This window comes from Camelus bactrianus, chromosome 10 (assembly GCF_048773025.1).
Source record: "Camelus bactrianus isolate YW-2024 breed Bactrian camel chromosome 10, ASM4877302v1, whole genome shotgun sequence".
Lineage (NCBI taxonomy): Eukaryota > Metazoa > Chordata > Mammalia > Artiodactyla > Camelidae > Camelus > Camelus bactrianus.
The window spans coordinates 45,329,066-45,349,364 of record NC_133548.1 but is presented as its reverse complement, the minus strand read 5'-3'; the positions used below and the strand labels follow the sequence as shown (position 1 = coordinate 45,349,364).

Here is a 20,299-nt window from a genome sequence, read left to right as displayed (position 1 = left end):
AGGAGGGGGAAGTGTCCCGAGCACCTGTTTTCTTTGGATTTGTAAGGGCCTGAATCTGTGTCCCTATCTCCCTCACAGTAGCCTGAAGCGGCTGTGAAGACTAGTTGCGTTTTTTGTTTCTTGTTGTTTGTCTCATGCCACACGTCACAATTGTAATGAAGTAATTATCTTTGCACTGTCTTATTTTTTTTTAAGTTTCTCTTGTCTAGTACATTCTAAGCTCAGTAAGGCATAGACTGTGTCTCTTTTCTTCACTAGGTACCCCCATAGTCTCTGGAATATACCAGTCACTCAATAAATATTTGGCGAATAAATTCTTTATTGAATGAATTAATACAAGTCTACATGTATTTCCTTGACCCTTATGTTTATATCATCCAAAAAGAGATAATTTTTTACTTCATCAGGCTGTATCTGGATTTTGTTTCTAATCAGTTATTTTTCTTTTAATACATTTTATCTGCTAATTAAATAGAAAGGTGACTGTGATTTTAATCTGAATCTGATAAATTAATACAATACAATACAATAAATATGATACAATATGTATGTATTATATATATATATAATGTAATATACAGGCATGTCTTGGAGATATTGTGGGTTAGGTTCCAGACCACTGCAATAAAGCAATTGTCACAATAAAGCTAGTCACACTATTTTTTGTTTTTTGGTTTATCAATGTCTATAAAAGTTATGTTTACACTATACTGTAGTCTATTAAGTGTGCAATAGAAATATGTCTCAAAAACTATGTATATGCCTTAATTAAAAATATTTTCTTGCTAAAGAAGGCTAACCACTAGTTAAACCTTCAATGAGTCTTAGTCTTTTTGCTGGTGAAGCATTTGCCTCCCTTTGATAGCTACCATATGATCAGGGTGGTGGTTGCTCAAGGTTGGGGTGGCTGTGGCAATTACTTAAAGACAGGCACAATGAAGTTTACTGCATCAATTGACCCTTCCTTTCATGAAGCATTTCTCCTTAGGCGGCAGTGCTGTTTGATAGCATTTTACCCACAGGAGAACTTATTTCAAAGTGGGAATCAGTCCTCTCAAACCTGACCACTGTTTTATCAACCAAGTTTTTTGTTTTTCTGTTTTTTTATAAAATTCAAAATCCTTCAATGTCCCTTACAGCATCTTCACCAGGAGTAGATTCTATCTCTAGAAACCTGCTTTGCTCATCTGTAAGAAGCAGTTCCTTATCCACTGAAGTTTTATCGTGAGGTTGCAGCAACTCAGTCACATCTTCAGGCTCCACTTCTGGTCCTAGTTCTCTTGCTCGTTCCACCACATCTGCAGTTAGACTTCTTCACTGAAGACTTGAACCCCTCAGTCATGCATGAGGGTTGAAATTTCTTTCAAACTCCTGTTAATGTTGACATCTTGACCTCTTCCAGTGAATCAGGAATGTTCTTTATGGTATCTAGAATGATGAATATTTTCCAGAAGTTTTTTTTTTCTTTTCAATTTTCTTTGCCCAGATCCTCAGAGGAATCACTATCTATGGCAGCTATAACCTTACAATCTGTATTTCAGAAATAATGAGACTTGAAAATCAAAATTACTCGTCTGCTTTTGTCACCTAAATACAATCTGCTTCTGTCATCTAAATGAGAGCAATCAAAATATACATCATCAAAAAGTCTACAAACAATAAATGCTGGAGAGAGTGTGCAGAAAAAGGAACCCTCCTACACTGTTGGTGGGAATGTAAATTGGTGCAGCCACTATGGAGGTCCCTTAAAAAACTGAAAATAGACTCATCGTATGATCCAGCAATCCCACTCCTGGGCATATATCCAGAGATAACTCTAATTCAAAAAGATATGTGTACCTCAATGTTCACAGCAGCACTATGTACAATAGCAAGACATGGAAACAACCTTAATGCCCACTGACAGATGACTGGATAAAGAAGTTGTGGTGTATATATATAAATAATGGAATACTACTCAGCCATAAAAAGAATAAAATCATGCCATTTGCAACAACATGGATGAACCTGGAGATTGTCATACTAAGTGAAGTAAGCCACAAATTTCTGAGAAAGAAAAATAGCATATGATGTTACTTGTATGTGGAATCTAAAATAGTTTGACACCAATGAACTTATTTACAAAACAGAAAGAGACTCACAGACATAGAAAACAAATGTATGGTTACCAAAAGGGAAAGGGAAGGGAGGGATAAATTAGGAATTTTAATAATAATAGTAATATATTATTTCTCCATGATATAATTGTCCTATAAGAGTTATAACAGTAGCTAGCCCTTATGGTGCATTTTTTACAAGCCAGATACTTTTCTAAGCGACTTACATGTCAGCGATGTATATTATTATTATTATACTCATTTCATAGAGGTACCCTGACTCTGTACCCTTGCTCATTTCTTTCAAGGATCCCTGGACATTGACAAGGAGTGAAAGGGCACAAATGAACTTATATACAAAACAGAGACAAGACTCAAAGACATGGAAAACAAACTTATGGTTAGTAGGGGGAAAGAGGGTGGGAAGGGATAAATTGGGAGTTTGGATTAGTAGATAAAAACTACTATATATAAAACAGATAAATAGCAAGGTCCTATTGTATAGTAGGGAACTATATTCAGTACCTTGTAATGGACTATAATGAAAAGGAATATATATATATATATCTGAATCACAATGCTGTACAATAGAAATTAACACATTGTAAATTGACTGTATTTCAATAGAAAAAAAAAAGTGATTTAATTACCTGGGTAGTTGCTCCTCTGGGAACCCAAATCCCTTTCTCTTCCTCCACTCCCCAGAGCTGATCAGCTTACAAAGAAGGAGGCAGCGTTTTGGCCCCAGGCCTGGGGAGATGTTGATGCCAGTGTGGCTGGGACTTGCAGGAGTGGGCTCCCCAGCGTCACTTGATGTTCAGAGGTCAGTTCTGCGTGTGGTGAGTCTTGAGCCTGTGATCTCCAGCCCTGCCTCCTGAAGCAGCTTTCAGCAGTGGCTTTCAGAAAGACTCTCAACTCTACCCTACAATTAGCCCTCCTCAGTAGTCATCTTTCCAGCTTCCTGAGCTTGTGTGATAGAACAAGAGAAAACTTCCCTAAACTTGATGGTAGGTGAAGAATACAACAAAGACGTCAGAGACTACCGTGGATTTTAGAAATAGTTTAGTCGTCATAACAGCTTGAATTAGTCATGCCATGCGTATATCTTATTTATATGTTCATTTGTTAAGTGGAAAATCTTTGTGTCTTTGTTTCCCTCACAGATGTGCCCTGAGTATCAGTGAAGCAATGACCAAAAAAAATCATTATCAATAGAAATGCCAGGACAACCTGACTTTGAATGATTCCTTCCTTTCTGCCTCCTGAGAATGCCTGAGAGAGGAGGCAGAAAGAGTGGAGAATAGTTATATTCATTGGTTGCTGAAAGCTCACCTGAAACTCTTAAAGCCACTCTCTGAGGTGGGTTTTAACACCTCTATCTTTAAAGATAAAGAAACCAAGCTCCACAAAGCTTAAGTATGTGAAGGTGTTCTGCACACAGCGTTCATCTCCAATTCTGTCCACTTCCAGGGATGCAGTATGAATCGCATAATACGCTCTTCTTTCTTCAGATCTGTTGTGACTTACTAAGTGGACTACAGGCTGAATATTTCCTTTCAACCTCTCGCAGTGTGAAATGTTCTTGTCCTACAAATCCTAAACTCAGACAAATAATTACATTTTAAGATCTTTTTGAAGAAAACTTGAACCCTGTAAAAAAAAAAAAAGCAAAAAGGATAGAAGGAAGAAAGAAAGAAAACAAAAGAGCGTGCAGAGGCAAAGAAGATAGCTGATAACAGGGAGGGGAGACACTAGGTCCAAGTATCCTTCAAGAGATGTCTCTTCCAATATCAGGTCACTTGGCATGGGACAGGCAAGAAATAGGGGTGCAATAGGATCAAGGTTGCAATGAGGCTACCCACAGGAGAATAGCTGCTCAACCCAGAGGCAGGCCTATATTTGGTTCATTGAAAGGGTTAAGAAAGGGTTGGGCATTGGAGGTGAGGAGAAAACTAGAAGAGGCCCTAACAAGTAGGGAACAGAAATTTCCCTCAAGTCCCTCAAACAAAGGAAGTTCTGCCATGTGTGATCATTTCTTGAGGTCAATAATTTGTTCTGGAATTTCCCTGTCCTAAACTTTAGCACAGCCCACAGCCCAGAGTCTCTCCTAAGCTGGTATTTGCTGAGGTTAATTGCATCAGCCCATGATTCTGCATTTAGGCAGGCAGCGGTCTTTTATTTCATATTTTCCTCTCATATTTTCATGGGAGTAAAAATTATGAAAAAAATCACCAGTTCAATATCCTAGTGCATCAAGAGTCTTCCTTTCCTGTCTATTTTCTTTCAGTTCTTGTCAAAGTAGGGCTTTATATGCCCACTGGCGTGGTAATTTTTTTCTGCCTTTTATTATACCCAACCTCTCCACTTAACCTGGAAAAAGTCTACTAATTCCTCAGATCTCAGCTGAAATATTAGTTTTTGAGGAAACAATTCCCTGATTCTTAGAATAAAGTAAGTTTTCCCCTCTAGTTCCTTCCTATTGGCTTCTGAACTTTTCTTTTGTAGCACTTAACATAATGATAACTCGCTTAGAGAGAAGACATCAGGGCACTTGGTGATTGTATTTGAATCCTTGTGGGAAAAGAAAGTTGCAGAGATTTTCTAGTAAGTCCAGGACTCTGTGTTGCCATGGTCCTGTAAGATACAGGTCCTATAAGATACAGGTCCTATGTGGCAGAAAGGAGTGTGGATTGGTCATAGCTGTTCGGGAAAAAGAAGAACTTAATAATGATCACCATGTAACAATGAGATCCCTGTAAGTTCAGCAGTGGCTGAATAAATAGTTCACAACAGGGAAGTTCAGACAGGATTTCAGCAAGTGTTGGTAGTATGTGCATGGGCAAATATGTTAGCAGGTGTGTGTGTGTGTGTGTGTGTGTGTGTGTGTGTTTGGATGAATGAGTTGAAAAATACCTTCAGAGGACCTTCCTACTTGTCAATTCAGAATTCTGTTGTGCTGAAATTCTAGTCCTGTGCTGACATGGAAAATGCTCAGCTTATAATAAGCCCATTTTAAAGAGGTGATTTCCTCCTTCCCTCTCTTGCCTTTCTCTTCTTCCCAGGAGAACCTTCCTTAAAGCCTGTTTGGGTTTCCAGTGTTGCTGCAGTGTGTTCAGAGGTGTGTCTGAGCCAGAAAGAAGTCCCAGTGGGGCAGGTAGGTTGTCTCTGAGAACTGTGAATTGAGAGATTGTAGATGGCATTCACACAACGACAGAATATTTTTATGAGCCTGAAAGTCTACATACAAATCTACCGACCTTGGTCCCTACCTCATTCTGTCCTTTACACATAATCTGTACAGGTGCTTCCTTGTCCTTTCAAAGCCCAGAATAGCCAAAGCCAGTGAGGATCTGAGCTCTATTCTTTTCTAGTTTAATTTTTCAGCCACTTGCTCCAGATTCTGGGTCACTGCTATTTCTCAGTCTTGTTTTGGACTTCAATTATTTGTATATCCATATTTGCTTATCAGGTATTTTTAGTGGTTTATATACTGGCTCTTTGCCTTATATCTATATATTTACCAATAATACCTCTGTTCATCTATTCTTGACATTATTCCATATCTGACACTGAGATTGTCCACACATGCCTGTCTCCCAGTAGCTTTCTAGGGTCAGGCATTTTCACACCAAGATAGGGCAGTCATTTCTCTCTTGCCAGATTCAAAATACACTATAATTTACAGCAATAATTTTCTACTAGCCTTGAACTTCCTTCTGATGGAGACTGTAACCCCCCCTTAAAACTGGGGATTTCCTGATGGAGGTCATCTGTCAATTTTCAGGCATGAGATTTTTGGCCCCTTGAGTCTGTGACCTTTGTTTTCTCCTTCTCTTTCCTCATGCCCAGTGATCTTTCTCCATTATAATGTCATCTCACTGGTTTGTTTTTAATTTTCAAGGTAGCACTGATCTTAAGGAGAGAGATTCCAACATGAAAAACTCAAATAGTTCTTTGGAGTTCTTACCTACAAAGTTCATTCTGGTTGGAATCCCAGGGCTGGAGGCAGAACACATCTGGTTATCCATCCCCTTCTGCCTGATGTACATTATCATCTTCCTGGGGAATGGCACCATTCTTCATGTCATCAGAACAGACACCGCTCTACACCAGCCTGTGTACCTGTTTCTTGCCATGTTGGCCCTGGCTGAGCTTGGTGTCTCTGCACCCACCCTGCCTACAGTGCTAGGCGTCTTCCTCTCTGGCACGACTGAGATGAGTTCTGACGCATGCCTTTTCCAGATGTTCCCCATCCATTCTTTCTCCATTATGGAGTCAGCTGTGTTGCTGGCCATGTCTGTCGACCGATTTGTAGCTGTCTATAGCCCACTGCGCTATACAGCCATCCTAACTCTGCCCCGCATCTTTGGCACTGGAGCTATTATTGGGCTGAAAAGCATTATGCTCATGGCCCCATTGCCCATGCTTTTACAGCACCTGCCCTTCTGTGGCCATAATGCCCTCTCCCATTCCTATTGTCTCCACCCCGACCTTGTCCATCTACCTTGTGGGGACAAGTCTATCAACAATATCTATGGACTCTTCATTGTCACCTCCACTTTTGGGCTAGATTCACTGCTCATTGTGGTCTCTTATGGGCTTATACTCCACACTGTACTGAGTATCACCACTGGGGAAGGACGGAAGAAGGCACTCAACACGTGTGGCTCACATGTCTGTGCTGTACTTGCTTACTATGTGCCTATGATTAGCTTGTCTATGGTGCACCGCTTTGGATGTCATGTGTCCCCTTTGCTGCATTCAGTGATGGCCAATGCTTACCTCTTCCTCCCACCTGTTGTCAACCCAATTGTCTACAGCATTAAGACCAAGGAAATCCATCGTGGCATTGCCCGAATGCTGTCAGAGAAGAGAGCCAGAGTTTAGACAAAGGACAAAGTCGGAAGAGATTTTTTTCTAAAATCATAGGTATTACACACTCTTTTCAAGTGCATATAGAACACCTACCCAGATTGACCATTGGGACATAGTAATGCTTTTTTCTTGATCTGGATTAAGGATGTAAGATTAATTTATTTAGTGGTAATTATTGAACTTTTCACTTTATAATGTGGGTACTTTTATCTATGAACATTATATCCCAATTAAAATGTGTATAAAATGCAATCTGACAATTTTAGAGTGAAATAATCATTTGCTTGTGTGGTAGGAAGGAGTGAATTTTGCATCTAATTTGTCTTCCCATTGATTTTCATGAAATCTCCAGTTCTGATTCCTACACACTCTGCCTTCCTAAGTTCCAAATGCTTCAAATTAATGGCACTTTCTGAGTGAGCCTCTCTTAGCTTCTTGTTTATTTGTTCCTCTGTAGTCAATTAGGGTCTATATCTCCTTGCTTTGCAAAATCAGTTATCACTCATCTGTATGTTTTCTATAATTCACATTTTAAAACTTCCCTCCTGTTACTGTTTTCCCATCCACTATATCCTGTGAGCCGTACAGAATGATACACATTTAATATTCTCTGTCTTTAGACAATACCTACTAATCTTTTACTATAAACATGAATGAAATAATTGGACTTCCCAATACTACCTACTACCTTATTTTTAAAACATTTTAGGAGGGAAATGTTTATATATATATATATATATATATATAAATTGAACATGATACAGAACTCTTCTGTACTCTTTATATAACCTCAGCTTCAGGTATTATCAATTTTGACAATTTTATCTGTATAATTATAAGTATAATGTTAGTTTTAATACTTTATTTTTCAATTTTAAATTATGTCATTTAAGCCTTAACTACTGAAGAGGAAGTAATCATACATTTAAGACTACTTCTCAAATGTGTGTAATACTACATCCCCAACTAAATTGTGTTATTTAAATTCTGTATTTTCAAGGTTTATAAATTTATATTCTGTTCTATATACATAATGTCCCTTTTGAAGTCATGGGAATGGTGTAGAGGTGGATCTTCCCTGGAGCCAAAAAAGCTCCAAAAAGCCAAGTAAGCCAGATATAGAAGGAATCACAAAGATAAGCTGTATTTGCAGGAAACACTGTACCTTTGGTGGTAGAAAACAAGAGACGTTCACAGTGAACACCTGAACAGCTGCTGATTTCCACTATCTGGAGAGAAGTGCAATCTAAATAAAGTCACATATAAAACCCTAGATCAATTATCTCTACATACTTCTTCCTGAGGAAGGAGTAAAATAGCAGCACTGTTTACAACAGCCAAGACATGGAAGCAACCTAAATGTCCATCAACAGATGACTGGATAAAGAAGATGTGGTATATATACACAATGGAATACTGCTCAGCCATAATAAAGAATAAAATAATGCCATTTGCGGCAACATGGATGGACCTGGAGATTGTCATTCTAAGTGAAACAAGCCAGAAAGAGAAAGAAAAATACCATATGATATCACTTATATGTGGAATCTAAAAAATGAGACAAATGAACTTACTTACAAAATAGAAACAGACTCACAGACATAGAAAACAAACTTGTGGTTACCAAGAGGGAAAGGGTGTAGAGGTGGAAGGATATATTGGGAGTTCAGGATTTGCAGATACACAATACTATATACAAAATAGATAAACAGCAAGTTCCTTCTGTATAGCACAGGGAATTATATTCGGTATCTTGTAATAGCCTATAGTGAAAAATAATATGAAAAGGAATATATATATATATAACTGAAATATTATGCTGTATACCAGAAATTATCACAACATTGTAAATCAACTATACTTCAATAGGAAAAAAAGAAAAAAGCAGAAAATGCAACGTATGTTGAGGCTAATATCTGTAAGACATGGAGAGAAATATCCCGTTTTGCCTCTCTGACTTTTGACTCTGTCAAGAGATCTGGGATATTTGCTTCAAGAATCTTTAAGCCATATCAAAACTGAGTTTGGTCACATCCAAGATGACAACATCAATGCGTAACATAATAGTCCCTCTCTTGTGGTCGTAAGCAGAAATGAACCAATGATCACTGAGAAACAATTGCCAGAATATGGGCTATGTCTTTTCTACATCGCCCAACAAAATCTTCACATTTCCACGAGTCAGCTAGCTCAGTTGTTGGTACTTGCTGAGCGCTCAGTAAACGTTAGCTGCTATTATATTTATTATTACTGTTATTTTTCCCGGTTCTGTCCCCCTGGGGCCTCAGATCTCAGAACACAACCATCATATTCCTGTAAGATTTTTCCGAGGTTTCTTCATCCACCTTCTGCATTCCAGCCTGGGAGCTTCAGGAGCATAAAACCACATTCAGCCACAGAGCAGAGAATAGAAACCGCAGAGAGCACTGAAGGAACAGGAAAGCACACAGGTGGGTCTGGACATCTCCAGGAGTGCTTGAATAGGTAACACCGCCATTTGTGTCTGAAATGTTCTTTCCTTTATGCTTCTACAAATGGCCAAACACCTCTCTGACTAGCATGCTCTTTATTTGGAATATTTTAGAAGTTTCTAATACCTCAGCTATATTGAGCAAGTCCATTAACATTCAGTGCTAAGTTTAAAAAAAAAAAACTGCTCTGGCCGCGTCTTTTGGTTTATTGCTTAAGTCCTGGAGGACACTCTGATTCCTATTATTTATTATTTCATTTGAGTCCTCCCATTGGCCTCTGCAATTTCTCTACAGTTTTGCTTCTTTCATTCTATTTAATTTCTAAATGTTTGCCTATATTTCTCTTTCTTGATCAGATTTGCTAGAGGGTTTCAGATTACATTGATCCATTCAAAGACATCATTTTTGAATATTTATCTTTAAAAACTTTTTCTAACTGAAAAAAATTTTATTTTCTTCGTCATCATTTTCCCATTTCTCCTAATTTTATTTTATATTATTTTCTAAATTCTTGAGTTTAATAATTTTTCAGGGATTCTTAGTTTGGCATTTTTGGCCACTTTGGGGGAGTATGAGTGGACTCCATTAATCCTAGGAACCCATTAAATACTTTGTGTATTTTTTCACAAGGAGATTCACAGCTTTCCTTCTCAGTACACCCCCAAAATTGGTTACCATTCATTTACTCAAGTTATATTCATTCATTTAAAGAATAAAAGTCTCCACTTGTCCCCTAGGGGGCAGGATAGCTTCCCCTTTGTCTGCAGAAGCTGTCTCCAGTCCTTCATATTAACCCGCTTCTCAGACCACTTCAATTTGGCTTCTTGTCCCATCACTCTATTGAAATGTCTTTCCAAAAAGTTACTACTGGCATTTACATCCCTAAATTGAGTGGGTGCTTTTTAGGATTGTGTGTTTTACTGAGTATCTAAGAAGCACTAGTGTCATAACCACACCCTTTACCTTCTTATCCTCTGACTCCCATTTTCCTTGTTTTCTACCTACTTCTATGAGCAGACCTTCACAGTTTATTTTGCTGTTTCTTTTACATCTGCACTGCTGATAAATTTTTCACTTTTAATAGACCTTTCCTCAACCCCCTTCCTTTCTCACCCTACACTCTAGCCAAATTATCACATCAACTTCTAGGTTTTCAGCTCCTACCAATGTGCCAAAGGCTCCCCAAACTCCTTGTAGACATCTCTGTTTCTTGAGCCTTTTGGTCATCTGCCTAATTGTCACTTCTATTGGATAGCTCCTATGAACATCAAACTCAGCAACCACAAACCATACCGGTGATCTTTCTCTTAGTCTCCGCCTACTCTAATGCTCCAAATAAAAGCAGCTGCCACTGCAATCACAGAATGCTCAAACAAGACACCTGGACATAGCCACCCTTCACTTTCTCAGTAATCGTTCCATTCAGTGGGTTACAAGGAAGCAGTGAGTAGAATCTTATTTGTCTGTATGTTGAGCAAAAGATTAACTGAATTGTATCTGGATTTGGTTACTAGAAAGTTGTTTGGAGTTTCAGTTAGAAATTGCACCTGTGAAGGTTTATATGTACATATACATATATACACGAGCTGCTGGGAAGTGTGTTACAAGGAATGCATGATGCGTAAAGCTAAATTTTAGTGCATAGTGTCAGATATGAAAGTTGAAAAAATAAGGTCATTTTAAATGAAAATGTGTGGCAGAAAGAGCCACAGCTCTGTTGTTAGTGGTCTGACTGCTGTATTCTTCTGTGATGTTAGAAAAGCAATCCTAGACACATATTTAAGACCTTAAGTTAGAGGCAAATTGAGTAGATGTCTCTGTGGCAGCAGCACACTGATGGAAATCTTATCATGGAACACACAGATTCTGGTTTTTTCTTCATCTGTCATGTCCAATGTGACTAACACCACCCAAGACCCCTTCTACTTCATCCTCACGGGCATCCCTGGATTTGAGGCCTCCCATGTCTGGATCTCCATCCCCTTCTGCTGCCTCTACATCATCTCCATCATGGGCAACACCACCATTCTCGCTGTCATCGGCACAGAGCCCTCCCTCCACCAGCCCATGTACCTGTTTCTCTCCATGCTGGCCCTGACTGACCTGGGTCTCACCCTCACCACCCTGCCCACAGTCATGCAGCTCCTCTGGTTTGACATCCGTCAGATCAATTTTGAGGGCTGTTTTGCCCAGTTCTTCTTCCTCCATGGATTCTCTTTCATGGAGTCTTCCGTGCTGCTGGCCATGTCCTTTGACCGCTATGTGGCCATCTGCCACCCTCTCCACTATGCCACCATCCTCACCAGTGAAGTCATTGGCAGGATTGGGGTTGCCATCCTCTGTCGCTGTGTTCTGGCTGTTCTCCCCTCCCTTCTCCTGCTCAAGCGCCTGCCCTTCTGCCGCTCCCACCTCCTGTCTCACTCCTACTGCCTCCACCAGGATATGATTCGTCTGGTCTGTGCTGACATCCGAGTCAACAGCTGGTATGGGTTTGCTCTGGTTTTGCTCATTATTGTGATGGACCCTCTGCTCATTGTGCTCTCCTACACACTCATCCTGAAAAGTATCTTGGGCTCAGCCACCTGGACTGCCAGACTCAGGGCCCTCAACAACTGTCTGTCCCATATTCTGGCTGTTCTGTTGCTCTACGTGCCCATGGTTGGGGTGTCAATGACCCACCGCTTTGCCAAGCAGGCTTCTCCACTGGTTCATGTTATCGTGGCCAATATCTACGTGTTGGCGCCTCCTGTGATGAACCCCATCATTTACAGTGTAAAGACCAAGCAGATCCGCCAGGGAATGATCCGCCTCTTTTCCCAAAGAAACAAGCATTTAAGATAAAGGAATGAATTTATTAAATTACTCAGAAATCATTAGCATAGTTTTATAGGGGTAGTGTAGTCAGATTTGGGAAACGCAGACTGAAAAATAAAATCCCATTACACTTTTAGCACAGTTTGACATGAACTAGGCTTTTTTATATTTTTGTTGGGGAGGTGCCTGCAGCAAATATTCTATCCAAAAGAGTTGTGGGTCCAAGTTGATTAAATTCATGCACATTTACCAACCAGTGAGATAAGCATCATTGACTGAGTAAAAGTTTGTTTAAATTTTTTCTTCCTTTCTAGATACTTTTCTCTCTCATGGGTTTGGTTAAATAATGAAGTGAAATGAAATGAAATGAAATGAAATGAAATGAAATGAAATGAAATGAAATGAAATGAGATGAGATGAATGAAACCCTTAGTTGTTGCCCCCACCAGCCATTCTCCTAGGCAGCTCCACTGAGACCTTCAGGTAAACTCCATTTCTCGGGCTCATACAGTGGGTATGTGTGTTCTCTGTCTCTTGAAAAAGAGTAGAATTATCTGAGGGAAGATGGATACAGATCAAGTTTCTGAACTATCCAGCTGAGATCAACAGCTTTTCAGCTCAGATTGCCTAATCAACGCCCAGCGTGAGTTCAGCAGACCAGATGAACACATGCAAAGAGGCTAAAGACTGGGGTGAGACAGTAAGAGCCCCCATAGCTAGATTAAGCCTCCTGCCTTGCCAGAGACCCCTAGTATTTAGAACTAAAACTTCAAGGATCTACTGATAACATTTGTGGGAACAGGAACTCATTTTTCTGACCACAACAGGCTGTGTTTTTGTTTTTGTTTTTTTTTCTTTTTAACCTTAATGCTATTAATGTGGTTCAGATTCTTAGCCAGTTCCCTTTGGAATCATGGATTTTGTACTAGAAAAGGTTCTGATAGATGGGATATGGCCTTAATGATCATAAAGATTATTTTGTGGAAACCAGGTAGGTTCTCTAAGAAATACCAGTTTGAAAGGAAGCCATCATTTTGGTTACAATTTCTGATTATTGAACTCATAGTACAGGTGGCCTATATCAGAATCAATGTAGATTTTTTTTAATTGAAGTATAGTCGATTTACAACGTGTTAATTTCTGGTGTACAACATAGTGATTCAATTTTTTATATATATATATATATATATATATATATATATATATATTCCTTTTTGTATTTTTTTAATCATAGGCTATTACAAGGCTTCAAATATAGTTCCCTGTACTATACAGTAGAACCTTGTTGTTCATCTATTATATACTAGTTTGTATCAGCCAATCCCTAACTCCCAGTTTATCCCTCTACCTCCACCTTTTTCTACCATAGTAACCATAAATTTGTTTTCTATTTGAGTCTGTCTCTGTTCTCCAAATAAGTTCATTTGTGGGTTTGGTTTTTTTTTTTTTTAATATTCTATGTGTGAGTGATATCGTATGGTATTATTCTTTCTCTTTCTGGCTTACTTCACTTAGTATGATGATCTCCAGGTCCATCCTTGAGGAAACTCTAAAAGATACATGAAAAGATACATGCACCCCAAAGTTCAAAATATTACTTGAATAAATGAAGAAAATGATTGGTCACTTTTCAGTGACAGAAGTGCATATTTATGTGTAAGTCCAAGTCCCTGGGGCACCAGTCCAGAAGAAATCATCTTCTCTGATATTTGACTGTGAAATTCGACCAGATTTTGTCTAGGAAAGTCACTTTGGCTTTATAGAAGTTGTCATTGGTGAACATCTAATTTAGTGGTCTATAAATTAATTACATGCAGTCCTAGAGAAATGAGAGAATATTTTTGGAAGTGCTTGAGCACAAATACTTTTAAAGGAATAAATTTTTAGATATTCAATGCCCATATAGTTTCTTTGCTTAAATTGCTGTATAAGAATGAATCTGGTCTGACTGTGTCTCTTGTTACACCGTTTTTCTTCCTTTTTACAGTCCCATTCTCTCACTAAACCAAAAAATAAATAAAATTTAATTTTAAAAAAGGAAAAAAAGCAAATGAATATTCATAGTTCCTAAAGCCATTGCCTCTTTCCATGATATACCCTCAAAGGATAAACATTTCTGAGATACCAAAGGGACCATGGGAAATATTGGCGTAGATTTTGATGAAGTAAATGATGCCAATGACTAGGTAACATGTTCTAGTGTAAGACAAATGGTATCAATTTCATTGCTTTCAACAAAAGTAAAGAGGAATCCAATGGATTTATTGGTCATTCAAATAATTGTTCCAAACAGATCATCATCATATTATTATTTTTTAATTGAAGTATATAGTCATATTATTTTTTATTTTTTAATTCCAAAGGCATTAAAAATGGCAGTGGGCAATGATAAAACAGTACCCATATCATCATCCTATTTATGTTATTAAACATATCAGCATTAGCAATTATGGAATAGGGAGAAAGTCAATAGGAACAGAATTGCTGCTGAACTATGTCTCATTCTATTAATAAATAATATTCATTTTCAGCTCCAAGAAAAAAAAGCTCATGCAGCTCATTAAGAGATGAATTGCCAATCAAATTTTACTTTGAATATATCAATATTTGTGTCATGCTTATGTTGTTTTGATTAATTATGTACTAATAAGCATTAGAGAAATAACTCAATGCAAAAAAAAAAGGAAAATAACTCAATGCAGAATACATTTTAAAAATAATGCTCTATGTGTCATCAATTATTAAACATCAAATTTAAACACATTTATATACATTTTTTGAAAAGTATTATGACAGAGTGATCATTAAAATTGTTTCAAACAGAAAAATATATTACATGATCAAAAAACTCTTTGGTGGGGATAAAATAAAAATTTGGATTCAAGGAGAAAAGGGATTGATATAAAAATATGTGAATGTTTAAGAATGTGTTCATGCATTTTTAAATCCATGATGTCAAGTATCAAAATATCATATTTAGTTTCCATTAGTTATTTTTAAATGTGATATAACAATTTATTTTAAACTCACTATATTTATACTATATACCAAAATGCATGCTCAACGACTATGTAAATTTATGATAAAATTTTGATGTCAATCTGAAAATGCATAAAAAGATACATAGTTTATTTTTTCTTTCATTAACTGTTTTATAGCATACACAAAAATTTAGCAATCACTATCCTAAACAGATTGAGTACTTAAAAAATTTCCCTGTGTAAAGGTGACCCTGATGTGCTAGATGAGGTCTGGAAGAATAGCACATGGTGAGGAAAACACTCCCATTGTAACTGGAGGCCCTGAAGTGAGAGAGGCTAAAATCTGAGACCAGTTACTGATCGACCAGCACGGCCTTATCAATCCACCCTACACAGACCTGTGTTGTTTAGGAGGTGTGGGGACACTCTCCCATTTGACCAAAGGTTTCCGGGATACCACAGACAGCCACGGGCAGAAGCAAGCGGTGCCCACTAGAGCTAGGCTGACAGAGCTAGAGAAGGGGTGGGGTGAAGGGACAGGTAAAAATATACCTGCTGCATGGCGTGGTGAGCTGGCTGAAGGCTGAAGGATGGGAGGAGAGGGGAACAAGTATTTCCAGCCACAATGACTTAAGAAAAATAGGACCCAAGTTTCTGCTAAAGCAGAATTCAGAGCTTTTCCTGGGATTCTTAGGATCTGAAACCTGGCTTTGCCATATTTTACTAGACACCTAAGCTGACACCATCTATTCAGCTATTCCTCATCCTCAGAATCTCCCAGTACATAAACTCTGAGGGTAGAGATTTTTAGATGGTGAGTTGTTGAAAGAGTCTGGTTCCTTACATAAGAGGAAGGAGGTTGCTTCATGAATAGGTTTAGCATTAATTTACTGTTTAAACAAGGACGTTTTTGAGAGGAGAAAGGAGTGCTATTAATAGTGATGCTGAGAAGAATAAGTGTAAATCATGATTATCTGGGACAAACCAGAAAATGTACTTACCTTACTCAAAACCATATTCCTAGGATGACTTTTTCTTGGAGGAGACACAATTCCTGCCTGACCCCTCTAAACAAGAATTTGTTTTATTTCAACTCAAATATCATCAAGTCTTAAGCCTTTACTGTTAACTTATTATTTGCCAGGCTTTTTGCTGGGAGCTTTGAGAGGAAAAGGAAAAGGGAATTCATGATCTCTGCCCTCAAGATCATCATATCTGCCAGAGATGGCATGCACATGGGCACAAACAGAGACACACATACATTGATGAGGTGTGAGATGGGGAGGGGTTAAGATAAGTCTTGTGATCCAGATTCAAGCCTGTAGGCAACACTTTGAATCCACTTTGCCCACAGAAGAAATACCATCAGAGTTTATGGACTAACTCAAAGTCCCTGCTCCCTGGGAATGATTCAGAGTAATTCTCTCTTACAGGAAAACAAGGTGGCAATTCCCTGTCGGATTGGCTTGGTCTTGACGCTGTAGATGATGGGGTTGAGTACAGGGGGCACAAAGAGGTAGATGCTAGACATGAGTGTGTGGACCAGAGGTGAGGCATGCTTGGTAGCACGATGCATCACAGACACACCAATCATAGGCACATAGTACACAAGCACCGCACCGATGTGTGACACACACGTATTGAGGGCCTTCCGTCGTCCCTCCCCAGAAGCAATGCCCAGCACTGTGTAAAGAATCAGCATATAAGAAATCACAATGAGCAGTGAGTCCAGCCCAAAAGTGGCCAAGACAATGGCCAAACCCAGGATGCTATTGAGCTTAGTATCAGCACAAGGCAGCTGGATCAGGTCTGAGTGGAGGCAGTAAGAGTGGGAGAGGACGTTAGTGTGGCAATAGGGCAGTTGCCTCAAAAGGATTGAAAGGGGAGCCATGAGAGTCACACTCTTCACAGTGATGCCCAGACCCATGGAGATGATACGGGGCAGGGTCAGGATGGCTGTATATCGCAGTGGGTTGTAGATGGCTACAAAGCGATCGTAGCTCATGGCCAGTAGGACCCCTGACTCCATGCAAGAGAAGGTGTGAATGAAGAACATCTGGGCCAGGCAGCCATCAAAGTCAATCTGGCGGGTATCAAACCAAAGAATGCCCATGACAGTGGGCAGTGTAGACACAGAGACACCCACCTCAGTGACAGCCAACATGGAGAGAAACAAGTACATGGGCTCATGTAAGGCAGGGTCTGCCTGCACTGCTGCCATGATTAGGCTGTTGCCCACAATGGCCACCGTGTACGTGGTGAAGAAGGGGATGGAGAGGCAGCCGTGTTGGGCTTCCAATCCTGGAATGCCAGTCAGGAAGACAGATAAGAGGTCAAGACTTTCATTGCTCTCAGCTTTCATGTCACCAACAGCAGAGATCAGTCTTCACCTGACATTTGGGAAACAAAAACAAAAACAAAAGTTAGCTCTCACCTACCTTAAATTTATTTAGCTACTCAAAGAAACTGACTTAATTCACTTACTTCAAGTCCTCCTGTCAGGATGTCCCATGGATAGTCAGGGCTTTAGGCATCGTGAGCAAGAATATTTTCTTCAGAAGATAATATGTTCTAAAATGTGCATCTACAGTTCAATGTTTTCTTTTTTTCTTACTTTTATTTTCTTTCTCTTTCTTGCTTTTGAATTCTTACTATCATTCATATTCAAAACCTTTATTTTTATCTGCAGCTTTTCCTATCACTGTTTAAGCAGAAATAATAAAATTTCATCCATGACTTGTAATATTTTATACATACTTTTTATTTTTGGGGAAGTACTTTTACCCCTGTTCCCCCAGTCATAGTTCGGGCTCTTTTAGGGTTAAACGCTTGCCTCATTCATTCTTGCCTCCCCACCACTTCTTGATTCTAGCACAAAGACATGCTCAAGAATTCATGAATTAATGAAACCATGAACACACTGCTCAGGGCTATAACTGAAGTACATTCAGAAAGTGCCTGCCTGAGGCCCATTCTGAGCGGCGTATGGGTTCCACGTTCTAGATCAGAGTTAAACCAATTGGGAAGCACTCAAAGGCAAGGAGAACCAAGTCCTAGAAAGAGCATTGAAGGAACCAGTGATGTTTTGTTTTGAGAAGAGGAGACTGCAGCAGAGATGGGTGGGGATGGCTGTAAGAGGAAGTGGGTGACGGGTGGAGATTGACAGCTGGCCCTCTCTGGTGTCATAAAACCCCCACCCCTGGGCTCTCCGTGTGCCTGTGTGCTTGTAGCCTTTGACACCTTAACCCCAACTCTCCACTGCAGGACCCTTCGCATACCTGCATTTCTGCAAGATATAAAACATCTTCTCTTGATGTGTGTTTTCCCTAACAAAACTCATCACCCCTGGAGATAGCCCCACAACAGCCTAGGGCACTGGCCTCACATTCTGCCCTTATCAAAGTCAGAAAACCTATTGTTCAGAGAAATCCCTGACAGATCTTACAACCAATCAGGTGCCTGTGCACAAACTGATCAGGTAGCCCCTACTCCTTGTGTGCACAGCCCCCTCCCCCCAATAAAAGACCCTGCACGCCCATCCTGGGCCCTCATGCAGGCAGCTGTCACCTGTGTGGCCCACTGTTGCCTGTAGCAACGTGTCTATTAAACTTTCCTAAACTTTTCTCAGTCTCTGGTAGTTCTTTACCAATGTGAACGAAAAGCACTGCAAACCATATCAGTACACAAAGAATGCTGAAGCCGTCAGGTGTCAGGTCATCAGCGGCTGCCGCCACCCCCCAGTGAAGACAAGCCTGCAGCCTGGCCTCTGCAGCCGCTCCAATGGTGCCCTCTGAGGGGACTCAGAATAAGAAAGGACAGGATACTGGCCCTAGATAGCTAGGTGCTTGTCAAAGGAATGAATTCAATGAGTCCAAATGTTTGCTTTCTCACATAGAAAAGCACCAAATTCTTTAACTTGAGATGCCTGGTTTTCTCTAGATAACAAGTGATCTTTTATTGTTCCAACTACCTGGTCTTTGTCCTACATGTCCTAGCCCCTCCCCTACCTCTTCGGAGCAGTCCCTCAGAGCCATCTGAGAGGCTGTCATCCCGGCTCGAGTCCTCCCGCCAAATAAAACATAACTCTCAACTTTCAGGGTACACATTTATTTTAGTCGACACCAACCTCCGTGTCACTGTCACCATGTTGTGTGCCCACAACAGAGATGACAGGGGATGGTCTAGGGCACAGGTAAGGAAGATTCTTTCTCTGAGAGTCAAAGCTACATGATGAAGTAATAAATTTCTGTTCAGTGAAGATATTCAAGCCACAACTGCAACAGCTGAATGACCTTTGATGGGAATGCTGGAGGGAGAATCCCAGCATCTGCTGAACTGGGATTAAGGTCCCTTTCAACTCTCCTGCCCTTGGGCAGGATGTTCCAGAAGGTCAAAAATCTCTCTTAGTCTGTGACCCTGAGAATATCATGACTTTGGACCTGTGTGAAATAGAACAGAGGCAAGACGTCAATCCCGTCATGTGACTAGCACGTGTCTTTCCCTGCGGAGCAGTGTCGGCAGCTCTATCTGAAAGTGTCTGGGAGGACACAGGGCATCAGGATGTATATTATTTCTTTTTAAGAAAACAGACACAAAAAATCAGATTTTGAGAATTTTTTCCTTTTTTAAAGACATCTCCACCTCCATCATAGGCCAAACAAATCATAGCAAATATACAAACTCACACACACGCGTGGACAGAGACTCACTCAAAGATCCAGAGACCTGAGAGAGACTGAGGGAACCACACAGCGGAGCAGAGAGAACTGACACAGAAACACATTTCTTGCGCACATACCCGGGGACGCAAATAGATTCACACCCGCCTGAAAGAGTTCTGTGAAGTGAGAGTTGAGTTGACAGACAGAAGCCAGAGCTCACAGTGGCTCCAGAATGGGCCTCAGGCAGGCACTAGCCAAGAGACGGGCGGGCTTTATGTCTCTGAATGAGAGTTCCCAGGGGCCAGGGCCTCTGGGGTCCTGGTTTTCCTGCGTGTGATGCTGTGCTGACGACGGGGAAAGGAGGGGGATTAGATCTCACCCTGGGAACAAAAGAAAACAAA

General features: G+C 40.0%; 3 protein-coding genes across 3 annotated transcripts; 2 read left to right on the top strand and 1 right to left on the bottom strand.

Moving 5' to 3' along the window:
* The first annotated feature begins 6,029 nt into the window (after nt 1–6,029).
* Nucleotides 6,030–6,983, top strand: LOC105061851 (olfactory receptor 51J1). Its single transcript, XM_010945986.3, has one exon. It carries the CDS (start codon nt 6,030–6,032, stop codon nt 6,981–6,983), a length of 954 nt encoding a protein of 317 aa, XP_010944288.3.
* Nucleotides 6,984–11,329: 4,346 nt separating this feature from the next.
* Nucleotides 11,330–12,283, top strand: LOC105061865 (olfactory receptor 51Q1). The gene has a single exon (XM_010946000.3). It carries the CDS (start codon nt 11,330–11,332, stop codon nt 12,281–12,283), a length of 954 nt encoding a protein of 317 aa, XP_010944302.3.
* Nucleotides 12,284–16,648: 4,365 nt separating this feature from the next.
* Nucleotides 16,649–17,599, bottom strand: LOC141578971 (olfactory receptor 51I2-like). Its single transcript, XM_074373067.1, has one exon. The coding sequence runs from the start codon at nt 17,597–17,599 to the stop codon at nt 16,649–16,651; it is 951 nt and encodes a 316-aa protein (XP_074229168.1).
* Nucleotides 17,600–20,299: the final 2,700 nt, after the last annotated feature.

Excerpts from the sequence above, each read along its gene's own strand:
- LOC105061865 (XM_010946000.3), top strand. The coding sequence starts at position 11,330 with ATGTCCAATGTGACTAACACCACCCAAGACCCCTTCTACTTCATCCTC.
- LOC141578971 (XM_074373067.1), bottom strand. The coding sequence starts at position 17,599 with ATGAAAGCTGAGAGCAATGAAAGTCTTGACCTCTTATCTGTCTTCCTG.
- LOC105061851 (XM_010945986.3), top strand. The coding sequence starts at position 6,030 with ATGAAAAACTCAAATAGTTCTTTGGAGTTCTTACCTACAAAGTTCATT.